General features: G+C 41.2%; 2 protein-coding genes across 18 annotated transcripts in view; both read right to left on the bottom strand.

The window, feature by feature from the left end:
• rims1b (regulating synaptic membrane exocytosis 1b) overlaps window positions 1-7,684 on the bottom strand; it is an 83,081-nt gene extending 75,397 nt beyond the window's left edge. For 5 of the 17 annotated variants that reach the window (XM_054780272.1, XM_054780280.1, XM_054780278.1 and 2 more), the window contains exon 1: window positions 7,200-7,682. In XM_054780272.1, coding sequence (XP_054636247.1) covers window positions 7,200-7,366 — 167 coding nt within the window. In that variant the 5' untranslated portion in view covers window positions 7,367-7,682. Of the gene's footprint in view, window positions 1-7,199 lie in introns of all 17 variants that reach the window. The other 12 variants (XM_054780281.1, XM_054780287.1, XM_054780284.1 and 9 more) reach the window with 5 other exon arrangements.
• A 3,163-nt stretch (window positions 7,685-10,847) lies between these two features.
• Window positions 10,848-12,759, bottom strand: part of krt97 (keratin 97) — a 4,405-nt gene continuing 2,493 nt past the window's right edge. Inside the window, exons 4-8 of the mRNA XM_054780295.1 lie at window positions 11,958-12,122; window positions 11,741-11,866; window positions 11,439-11,659; window positions 11,263-11,291; window positions 10,848-11,176 (exon numbers count right to left, since the gene is read on the bottom strand). Coding sequence (XP_054636270.1) covers window positions 11,070-11,176; window positions 11,263-11,291; window positions 11,439-11,659; window positions 11,741-11,866; window positions 11,958-12,122 — 648 coding nt within the window. The 3' untranslated portion in view covers window positions 10,848-11,069. The remainder of the gene's footprint in view (window positions 11,177-11,262; window positions 11,292-11,438; window positions 11,660-11,740; window positions 11,867-11,957; window positions 12,123-12,759) is intronic.

The following is a 12,759-nucleotide window of genomic DNA, read 5'->3' as shown; positions in this document are numbered from 1 at the left end:
ATGTGTCCACTGACTCTCCATTGCAGTTGAGGTTTAATAGCATTCATTCAGTCATCCTGCTATAACAGACAATACAGTTCAGGACCAAACTGTCTTTCATGCTATCCTGGGACAGAATATTCAAAGGTTAACATTGGGAAAAAAGACCGAGAGCAACAACAGCAGCCAATGAACCGAGTATTTAAATATTTCAGGAGCCGCTTCCAAGTGTGTGCTATTTTTAAGACTTGATCCATAATTCAATGTTAACATTTTTCTGCTAGAAACCTTCAAACTCTCAGGCCGGCTTTGGAAACTGGTTTCCCTTCATCTCCAGTGTGACACGCTGGTTAAGCTAAGCTAAACAAAAAGATTGATTTTTCCACCCCAAAAAGTCATGTGGTTGGCCGACACACTGCGGTCTTAAGCTAACTACAGGTTGCAGTGAAGTAGCGGCTGCTTCACCCCAGGAAGGCTGGCTGATACGGACCAAAACTCATATCCGATTTACTTACAGTAGGTGGTCTACGGATATACCACATCCATCACGCCGTAATAGTTCAACTTCAGTCTTTTCTAGTCATGTACAGTTCAATTATTGTTCATTTTGGCGCCCTTAGTAAGAATGGTTGTGCAATTCATCCTGAATAAAAGACTGTGGTCACTTTTACACTTTCAGCCTATTTTACTCATTTCCGTATTGAGTTCTGGACTCCGCTGGAGCAGCCACACACAATAACCTGCACCTCTTCCTGCAGTGTTTCCTGCCTCCCGCCTAAACGCTCTGTGTTTACTCCACCCCGGGCCTCACGCGAGCCCACTGCGCTGTGATTGGTCACACTCCCAAGTGCTCCCCAGGACAGCTTTTGTCCGATGACTTTCTGTACACAAAATAAACACAGTTAGGACACTGCTAATTGCTGTTTACAGTTTGCTCTTCTGACTCTTCAACGCCACCAAGTAACGTTGGAAAGGCGTCGGACTTCAGCAACAGTTTGGCGGATAGTCCGGCTTCGTATTGGCCCGTGTTCACAAAGCAGTCCCGTGTGAGGTGCCGTTGGCAGATGAGCGGATTTTTCTCCAACCACTTCTGCCAGGTGCTTGCCTCTTTCGGCACACCCCAACAAACATTCCCTGTATTCATGTATTCATGCCGTTACATCGACGTCTAATAGAAATATGTTACATAGACAGTTGCAAGCACTTTGTTTGTTGAGGTCCGCAGTGCTATTTCCCAAATTCCGCATGAAATTGCTACGTGGGCCAGATTTGAGTTTGACACATACGCATGAACCCCTCGTTTACTGCGGTTAACTGGTTCCCTACCAATCCATATCCATTCGGGAATTTCCAGGAAGCAGGGGTGCTTATTTGTAATTGGAATAGTTTTGCAGTTAGAGCATCGAAAATCTGTTTACGTCTATCTAAATGCGATGTTTAACATGATCAGAGTCCTCTACACATGAAATAACACCCCTATAGTCACCTTTGCACTCCTAGTACCCAATACAGCAGACATAATAAGAGAAAATACGACAGAAATAAGATTCCTGCTCATGTGTGTTGCTGTAAATGTGTTCCGGTGCTTGGGAAGCTGAGTGGGGGGGCAAACAGGAAGTGACTCAAACACAGGGAAAACACGCCATGTCCAGGCCGGACCGCAGAACCTGTCTGTGAGATACAAGTACTAACCAAGTCCCTTTCGCCAGTCCCAAATGGAAACGTATTTTTCCACACTATTTCTACTGTGTTTATTTATTTATTCTACTGTGTATTTATTTATTCTATTGTGTATTTATTTATTTATTCTACTGTGTATTTATTTATTTATTCTACTGTGTATTTATTTATTTATTCTACTGTGTATTTATTTATTTATTTATTCTACTGTGTATTTATTTATTTATTCTACAGTGTATTTATTTATTTATTCTACTGTGTATTTATTTATTTATTTATTCTACTGTGTATTTATTTATTTATTCTACTGTGTATTTATTTATTTATTCTACTGTGTATTTATTTATTTATTTATTCTACTGTGTATTTATTTATTTATTCTACAGTGTATTTATTTATTTATTCTACTGTGTATTTATTTATTTATTTATTCTACTGTGTATTTATTTATTTATTCTACTGTGTATTTATTTATTTATTCTACAGTGTATTTATTTATTTATTCTACTGTGTATTTATTTATTTATTTATTCTACTGTGTATTTATTTATTTATTCTACTGTGTATTTATTTATTCTATTGTGTATTTATTTATTCTACTGTGTATTTATTTATTTATTCTACTGTGTATTTATTTATTTATTTATTCTACTGTGTATTTATTTATTTATTCTACTGTGTTTATTTATTTATTCTACAGTGTATTTATTTATTTATTCTACTCTGTATTTATTTATTTATTTATTCTACTGTGTATTTATTTATTTATTCTACTGTGTATTTATTTATTCTACTGTGTATTTATTTATTTATTCTACTGTGTATTTATTTATTTATTCTACTGTGTATTTATTTATTTATTTATTCTACTGTGTATTTATTTATTTATTCTACAGTGTATTTATTTATTTATTCTACTGTGTATTTATTTATTTATTCTACAGTGTATTTATTTATTTATTCTACTGTGTATTTATTTATTTATTTATTCTACTGTGTATTTATTTATTTATTCTACTGTGTATTTATTTATTCTATTGTGTATTTATTTATTTATTCTACTGTGTATTTATTTATTTATTCTACAGTGTATTTATTTATTTATTCTACTGTGTATTTATTTATTTATTTATTCTACTGTGTATTTATTTATTCTATTGTGTATTTATTTATTCTATTGTGTATTTATTTATTTATTCTACTGTGTATTTATTTATTTATTCTACAGTGTATTTATTTATTTATTCTACTGTGTATTTATTTATTTATTTATTCTACTGTGTATTTATTTATTCTATTGTGTATTTATTTATTCTATTGTGTATTTATTTATTTATTCTACTGTGTATTTATTTATTTATTTATTCTACTGTGTATTTATTTATTCTATTGTGTATTTATTTATTCTATTGTGTATTTATTTATTTATTCTACTGTGTATTTATTTATTTATTTATTCTACTGTGTATTTATTTATTCTATTGTGTATTTATTTATTTATTTATTCTACTGTGTATTTATTTATTCTATTGTGTATTTATTTATTTATTTATTCTACTGTGTATTTATTTATTTATTCTACAGTGTATTTATTTATTTATTCTACTGTGTATTTATTTATTTATTTATTCTACTGTGTATTTATTTATTTATTCTACTGTGTATTTATTTATTCTACTGTGTATTTATTTATTTATTCTACTGTGTATTTATTTATTTATTCTACTGTGTATTTATTTATTTATTCTACTGTGTATTTATTTGTTTATTCTACTGTGTATTTATTTATTTATTTATTCTACTGTGTATTTATTTATTTATTCTACTGTGTATTTATTGGTCCAGTCTGTTGTGACATGAAGTCATTGATGAGCATCTTGTCCAGTGTCCCGCTGGCTGTGCTGAGGGAAACGAGGGGACGTTCCTGTGCTTAAACCTGCCCCCATAGAGCCCAAGTAGCCAACAAGGAGCACAACTTCACACTTGGACTTTGAGTTCTTCCACTTGAGGTTGAGTCACAGGGAAGTGATCATGCCTTTTGCACGCCTTTTGCACGCCTTTTGCACGCCTTTTGCACGCCTTTTGCACGCCTTTTGCACGCCTTTTGCACCCCTTTTGCATGCCTTTTGCACGCCTTTTGCATGCTTACACCAAAATAAGGACAGTCCATCAGGGCTGTCAACTGCTCAAATGGTTCCGTCTCCTTTGTGGACGTTAAACCTCTGATGGACGTTTGTCACTGTGAGCGAACCCCCCCATGTTATGTGCACTGGAGCATACATCGCCTAACTCAGGGGTGTCCGAAGTGTGGCGGGGGTCCATTTTCAACCCCGTTATCTAAATAAAAAAATGCACAAATGGAGGAAAACCATGTCAGCAAGCAAAAATCCTTCATTATCCGAGGGCCCTACGAAATCTGGCTTATTTTTTTCCCAAATTCTGTTTTTTGGGGGTTTTTTTTACAAATTCAGTTTTTTCTGTTTAATTTTTCAGAATTCCATTTTGTGCCTTTTACACGTATTTTACCAGCATAGATTGTTTGCTAAATCCTTACATTTATGGATGCAATACATCACTGGCTAATTGTGTCCAGTAATTCACCAATGGATTTAGCTCGGCTAACTTTTCTAATAGGACGTCAGCCTCTGCCCGCCCTCCATCCATCCAATTTCTATGCCGCTTATCCTCATTAGGATCGTGGGAGTATGCTGGAGCCTATCCCAGCTAACCCAACATGCATGTTTTTCGGAATGTGGGTGATACCAGAACGCACGCATGCACAGGGAGAACCCAGGTCTTCCCGATCTCCTGACTGTGTGGCCAACATGCTAACATGCTAACAACATGCGCACCACTCGGCCACGGTGCGGCCTCTGCACGCGTTGTTACAAAATCCTCAACAAACTGTAATGCCCACGCTTGCGGTTCAGGAAGACGCAGTCGCCGATGCAAGTCCAGTTGCGTTCTGAATGTAAGATATCTTTTAAGACACCATTATTTTGTTTACACAATTAGACAGGAAGTGGCTCCCGTTTTGAAGGATGGAAGTGTGTTGTGTGTGTGGACGATGTCTGTCTATTGACAGTTAAGACGAGCCATCTTATTTGTCTGATTTCACTCACACTCGTCAGTGTGCATCATAAACGAGCGGTAAAACACTCACACACTCACACAGCCACACCAGCATGCTCTGCTAAACTAAGCTAGCGCAGCTTGCCTCCATTCACGCTCAGTAAGGGAGGAGTTTCGAAGACCTTGGTCTTTGAGGTCGCCGGTTGCCATTTCGGTTATGTTGACAAGCGCTTATGTCGATGTGGGTGTTGACATAAACAGGTTGCACTGTATTTTGGGAAATACACATGTTCACAGTCACAAGATCACTGTTCTCTTTTTCTTTTCTTCTTTGGTACGGTCAAGAAAAAAATAATAGATCACTGAAATATCTTGTGCTTCACTGTTAACTTTATGGAAACGTAATTGTTGGAATTAAAAATAAACCTTTTGAAATATATAAAATGTAAAAAATGACATCGTGCTGTTTTTCATTTCGCTCGTCATCAAGTTTCATATTTTTAGCTAACAAAATGTATTTACCAATCGAGCACGGCTGTGAGGTTGCCAACCGCTGGAGAAAATAAAAGGGCACACCTTGTTGGCAGTGCCCGCCGACGCGATGGACCGGTGAAAGAAACTTTGTACGATTTGACAGAAACTTTAATTTAATTTGATGCATGCATTTTCAAGTAATTTATTTTTTAGTTCAAAATAACACAATTCACAGAATAAAATGATCATTGAAAAATCTTAAATCCGTCCTGTTTAACTCCTTCGATCTCAAAGACGTCGTTGTAAGTTTTTATGAACCCGAACGCCCGATCCCAACAGCGGATTTATTCCTCTTTGAGGGTTTTTTTTGCGGGAGAGACGCAAGGAGGTAATGATCTTTGGTGTTGCTTATGTTGTGGTATAGTTGTTTAGATATTTGAGCTGTCACGAAAGCAAAGTTAAAGTTACGTTTGAAATGTCGGCAGTGTTTTAGTCAGCAACTGATATTTCCCTGAAACGTACGTATGTTTATCTTCTACTGCCGATCACTAAAGAACACAAAAAGGTAGAAACAAACTTTTTCTTTCTGATGAAAGATGGGAGTGTGATGTTTTCTTTGGTAGGTTCCATGTTTATACAGCAAAATGTTTGATAACAAATGAAAGGTCAACAAGCATTGCAGGACAAAGTGTGTTCCTGCTCGATAAACTTATGTTATTTCGCTTTGCTACTTAAAGGAAAAGTACACTTTTTTGTGAGAAATGAACACATGCTGCACGTCTTTAACTTTTCTGTGCATTCTAAAGATATAAGAACAGCTAAAAAACATGCAGCTACGAATGCACACAATGGGAAACGCTTCTTGCACCTATAAAGCCTTCTGAAAAACAGCACCAGCAACGCTGCATTTACAGATAACGCCACATGTCGCGAAAATACCGAGGGGTTCTTCGGTAAATCAATGATTTCCCAAATGATGAGGCCATTATTGACAGAACTTGAGCTTCGCCCCGTGGAACATTAAATACATCACTTCCTCCCCAGGGGCGCGCAGCAGCTTTCTGCCCTGAAGGCTGCAGCCAGGAAATGAAAACAACGATTAGGATCGAAGCGAGCCAGAATGCTGCGATGCTGCAACGGCATCGCTCTTGATTAGGCTTTTGAAGACAAACTCAGGGCACTCGTTCATGCCTGCACACAGGGAGAGTCCAGCGCCAGCTGCTTGTGCATTAAAACATGTAAAACAATCACCCACTGGCGTTGTATCAATGTCTGGGGTGCAGAAGTAGCACCACTTAGTTTAGAGAAAAGCATCCCTTCGACTCGAGCAGGTGAACGTGAGCGAGCGCATCATTTCCCTTCTGATAGCTTAGCATCAATCTGCACGACACGCCACCTGAAAATCCTCCAGGCTTCAGGTGACAAACGGCCATTTCATCAACGACAAAGCCGGAACAATACAGCAGATCCCATCTCTAATCTGTGCGCTGTCCAGGCAACTACGGCCTGCTAATATTCCCAACCACACCCCAGCTGCTTCTGCCCGCCGAGAGCAGCACAAACGCTTGCGCACGCCGCCTCTCCAAGACCTTGCGAAAGGGGCCCGTGGCGGCGATCATGTCAACGTTGTCGCCGTTATCGTCACAGCAATTACTCACAGGGTTTCCAAAAATCACTCTCGCCGGCACGCGTGAGGATGGGGTGCAACCCCCATTGATGACAAACAAGCGGGGCCGATGACGCTATGATTCATCCGCCGTCACACCCCGTCTTATCGTAGAAGGGGGGGTGACCCTGCTCCAGGTCATGGGCATGGATGCTGTTTTAATGTATTGATCCAGGCAGTGAAGCATCACGCTTGATCTGCTGTTGCAGCCGCATGGGGGAGAACACGCATCCCAAACGGAACATACAAGCACATGCACTGAAAATGAGGTCACAATATGCTGGAGATGAGAAGATTGGTCAAATGAGTCTTCACAGCAACTTCTTACTTTAACATGGCTTCTTCCTTCTCCTCTTCCTCCCTTTGCCGAGCCATCACTGCCATGATGATCTTCCGTTCCTCCTCGGTGAGATGGCTCAAGTCCGGCAGGTCCGGCATGGATGGCGGCACGGTGGGTGGGCGAGGGCCGCTCTGTGGCCCCACCGAGGCGGACATATTTTCCACCAGCACTCCACCACCACCACCACCTCCTCCTCCTCTTCCTCGTCGTGTCGTTTCGGCTGACAGGATTCTCGGAGCGTTTACCGAGCAACACCTCAAGAAATGCTCCTCCGCTGGTGAGGCGGCGGCGGCGGCGGCGGCCGCAGCCCTGGCGAATCGTGCAAGCGGGTCATGGTTGCAGGCACCCTCGGTTGTGCTTCGTTGTCGGGCTTTTCCGCTGCGGAAGTCGGCCCCCCACCCCCCACCCCCACCTGCCCACCTCCAAGCCGCCTCACAAGGACCCCATTCCGTGACGCTGGTTCGCTTTGTGGTTCCTCCGCCGTCTTTTTCTGGACTGGAGCCTCTGGATGCTGAAGCGGTTTAGGCGGAGTCCCCCGTTCTCTCTCGCTGGTACGCGCTCTGGATATGTGGGCGATACCGCCTGTATTGGTGTCGATCCGATACCAACTATATAGTATAGGGCCACTATTGGCGATACCGATCATTGAATGAGTTTGTGAACCCATCTTGACGATCCCGATACGGATACTTTTTATTTGAGCGTTTCCTTGATCATTGAAGGATTTGGGGATTTTCGCCTTTCATTTGTGGATCACTCAAAATTCAAGATTCATAATCATCATGATTGTAATCCAGGGGTGTCCAAAGGTCGGCCCCCCAGCTGCTTTTTAATGGCCCTCTGTACATTCTAAAAATACAGTTAAACAAGACGACTTAAAAAAATGAAAGCGAGGAACAGTCGTTTTCCAAGAATAGTCCAAATATTAGGAGAATAAAGTCACATGTACTCTAAGTCTAAGTCTACTAACCAACATCCGACGTACGAACACTCGTAGATACAACACAAGCCGACTGCTCTATTTTTTCATGTGTTTTGCCTTCAAGTCCATATTTATTTATATTTAAGTCCATATTTCACATGCTTGACCAGTAGAGGGCACTGTGACTTGCCTTGTTTTAGGCAAACAAAAAAGATATTTTTTGTGAATAATTCAACAATACATCAATACGACAAAGAAAGCCATGATTGGGGCACACCCCCCGACCACCTGGTTTCACCCGGAAACCAGCGTATTTTGCCCTTCCTGGCGCCCTCCCATTTCCTGAGAAGAAAATGCTAATAACAAAAAAACCATGATGGAAGAGCATCATTTCCCTCATTTTTCCGAATTTTCCAGAAAGTTTTCAAATGCAAATGTTGAATAAAAGTATTATTTATTGTATTATTTATTTATGAAACGTGGTAACAGATCCGAATCATTTCCTGCTTATTGTGACTCTGTTTGGTCTTTTTCGACGTATTGCGTCGTTGATTTCAATGCCAAACTTACAAACTCGGGTATGAAATGTGTCACGGCCCACTTTGTCATTTGACGATAACAAAGATTTGTACGAAACAAACGACGGTGTATTTCAAGAATGCTGTGGGTTTTTTGTGATTCATTACATTCATGACGGGTGTGAATTAAAATGGTATCTGAACAGGAAACTGCAGCACAAAGATGCATAGTGGATAATAACAGTGTTGGGCGATACTGCATATTCTGGTATCAGTCCAATATTGATGAAATCATAAATAAAATGTAAAAATATCTAACAACGCAACAAAAAGCACAGATCCTCGTGAAAATAAACACACTATCGATTCGACACTTATACAACCCTTGGTATCGACCCAATGGATATTTGACACGACCTAGCCACTACAAGTGGATGCAGCCCTCCCCCTTCGCTCTTTTTGCGGAGGCGCGCTTACTCATGTGAGACTTGGTTCCTCACCGCCATCGCCGCCACACCGCCGGGCGGGGGGTGGGGAGGGTGGGGAGTGTGTGTGTGTGTGTGGGGGGGGTGCAGCCTTTCACCGTGAGAACCGGGACCGATTCCATCACAAGACCCGACACTTCAGAGAGGTTCGTCCCTGTCGGGAGGAAAGCCAGCACCAAGGACAGCGTCCAAGTCGGCCCTCATTAGCAAAGAATTGCTTTTCAACGCTGATCTCCTCCAACGTCGTCCCAGAACGACGTAGCGATGCTGCCGATGTCGCTGCCATAATACCAAGTCTGTCAAGTGACGTCACCGAGGAGGTGCCGCGATGACGTCAACTTCCCGTGGTGCATTATTTTGTCATCCCCCCCAGGTCCTGACGAGCGAGTGAGGATAAGCCAGGCGGTGATGGAATTTGATGCAAATATGCAAAAGAGGAAACCACCAGGAAGACTGAAATACCGTAACTGTTATCAAATAAAAGTGTACTAACACTGCACGTACTGTAGGTGTACTCTACAAATACTGTACTTTCACCACACGATGGCACTGTCATCCAATGGCAGAGGCTGCAATAAATGACTAGAACTAGAACTACACTCCAGTGGCAAGTCAGTGTATTCTTGTTCCGTTAAGACTCATACAGTATACATTTATAGCACAGTATACACAGCGGTGTGCAAACGTCTTTGCACCATTCCTGATTTCTTTTTTTTTCCAGTTTGTCACACTTAAATGTTTCAGATCATCAAACAAATGATTCGTCAAATATTAGTCAATGACAACATAACTGAACACAAAATACAGTTTTTAAATGAAACTTTTTGTTGTGAAGGAAGAGGAAAAGATCCAAACCTACATGGCCCTGTGTGAAAATGTTAGCCCCCCCCCAAATGGCGAAAATCTGGAAGAGTGGTGAACCTTCCCATGAGTGGCCAGTCAACCAAAATGCCCCAAGAGCACAACGATGACTCATCCAAAAGATTACAAAAGTCACAAAAGACCCCGCAACAACATCCAAACAACTGCAGGCCTCACTTGCCTCAGCTAAGGTCAGTGTTCATGACTCCACCATAAAAAAGAGCTCCAAGACCAAAACCACTGCTGAACAAAAAGCACATTAAGGCTGGTCACAATTTTGCCAGAAAACATCTTGATGATCCTTTAGACTTTTGGAAAACTACTCACGGTGGTACTTCTTCGAAAGTTGAACTTTTTAGAAGGTGTGTGTCCCATTTCATCTGGCATAAAAGTAACACAGTATTTCAGAAAAAGAACATCATACAAGAGTAAAATATGGTGGTGGTAGTGTGATGGTCTGGGGCTGTTTTGCTGCTTCAGGACCTGCAAGACTTGCTGTGATAAATGGAAGCATGAATTCTGCTGAAGGAGAATGTCCGTCCATCTGTTGGTGACCTCAAGCTGAAAGCAACGGGGTTCTGCAGCAGGACAATGATCCAAAACACACCAGGGACATGTAGCTTTGGATTTTTTTGCTCCCTTAATAATAAAAAGTTTCATTTAAAAAGTGCATTTTGTGTTGAGTTGTGTTGTCATTGACTCATGTTTACATTAGTTTGATGATGTGAAACATTGAAGTGTGGCAAACGAGCAAGTAAATAAGAAATCAGGACGGGGGCAAACACTTTTTCACACCGCTGGATAATATTTAAACCCCACTCTTATGATTTTAGCCAATAACACAAAAGCATTGAAAACACAGTAGTTTGTCTTTTTATTGGCACTTTTTATTGGCATTTCAGACCTCGATGGTTACGTTTTGGTGAAGTTTGGCATTTAAATTTGGCGTTTAAATCAATGAGACATCAGCTTCAAATCAGAGAAAGACACCTAAAAAGACCTTGTTTGACAACCATGAGTACGGTACATTGTTTTGAACTTATTGTCTGACCCAGATCTGCTGGAATCCAGTCTACTTGGAGATGACCTGTGAATCTACATCTTCTGTGCGAGACACCACTTTTCCATCAACAATCTCCTCAATCACTACTCTCTTCCTCTGGGTTATGACTGGTTGCGCTGCAGAAAGAACGAAAACAGGAAATTAATATATCATGTCACTTCAATTCACTTTAAATGGGAGAAAACTAATTCCATCAACTTACCTTTTACTTCTTTGACGATTTGAATGGTCCTGCAAGTAAGAAAAAAGTAAATGTTACCAATCTTTCACCTTGATTTCTGGATATTAGAAGACAATATTCATTTGCTTTCTGTTTGGCAGGGCTTCTTCCCTTTTGCCTTTGGTCAGATGCTCAGTTACAAGCGAGCGCTCTCTTACTTTACATCCTCGCCGTCCAGCAATCTTCTGTATTCAGCGATCTCCATCTCCAGCCTGGTCTTGATGTCCAGCAACATCTGGTAGTCTGCTGCCTGCCTCTCGATCTCCAGCCTCATCTGACTGAGCTCGTTTTCCAGGCCGTTGACGATGGCCTGGAGCTGGCTCAGCTGCAAGCTGTAGCGGGACTCTGTCTCTGCCAACTGACTCTCCACAGCAGATTTCTGTCAAAAGAAAAGAAATGGATAGGATATGATATTATGATGTCGCAGCTTTGTGAATGTTTGTGGAAGATGTCTTCTTACCAGGCTAAGCTGTGACTGCAGTTCAATCTGTAGGGCCTGCAAAGTCCTCTGGAGCTCACTAATTTCAGTGCGGGAGGTCTGGAGGATCTGCGTGCTGTTTGCAACCTGCTTGTTCAACTCGTCAAACTGGAGGGTGTGATTAAAATGCAGTTATTCCAAAAGTGAGAAATCATTTGTCATTCACATGAAGGCACATGGCCCATGTGGCCCTGCTCACCTTGGCCTTATACCAGTTATCCATATCGCGACGGTTCTTCTCAGTGATGGCTTCATACTGTCTTCTGATTTCATCAAGGGTCCTGGTCATGTCCTCCTGGGGTCTGGCATCCACTTCCACATTCACAGAGCTGGAGTTGACTTGACTTCGCAAAGCTGCAAGCTCCTGCGGGAAGCATAACGGACTCATGGTAAAAGACGAGCAAAGAAACGTACTGAAGCTGCTGGAACCCGAGTGAGTACGCGCTGAAGTTAACAACCTTTTCAACTAATAATCGTCATTTAGTTTGTGCTTGTTTGGCATTTTTTGTCCAACTGGATCAGACCCAGCTCCTCAGTGATCCAGGTCATGATCATCTGCGAGGGTTGAATCAAAGCAAGTGTACGCTTCTTGGTCGTTGAAGACGTTTCCCTTTTCATCGAAAAGGCTTCCTCCTTCCAAAAATTGAGGCATGGCATCTCGCTGTTGCTGGTGGGTGGTACAATAGGGACACACCCACCAGAGACACAACTAGGGAGACGCCACACCCAAATGTTAGAACTGCAGAAGCCTTTTGGATGAAAGGTGAAACGTCCTCAACAAACAAGAAGAATCAGCCATTGCGGATCAGACCCGGTTCCTTGCTTGTAGCAGAATCAAGAGAGCGAACATACCCCTGGTGCCCGGGAGCGTGGAAAAATGTTGGGATGTTTAACTAAGCCAACATTACCATCACATTTCCACCTTGTCAATATTAGCTTGTTTTCAAGGGGCCTATAAAATGTCATTTCCTGTTAAACAAATACGGTCCTGAATGACTGTC

Source organism: Dunckerocampus dactyliophorus, chromosome 6 (genome assembly GCF_027744805.1).
Source record: "Dunckerocampus dactyliophorus isolate RoL2022-P2 chromosome 6, RoL_Ddac_1.1, whole genome shotgun sequence".
Lineage (NCBI taxonomy): Eukaryota > Metazoa > Chordata > Actinopteri > Syngnathiformes > Syngnathidae > Dunckerocampus > Dunckerocampus dactyliophorus.
This window is presented reverse-complemented; position numbering and strand designations above follow the sequence as displayed.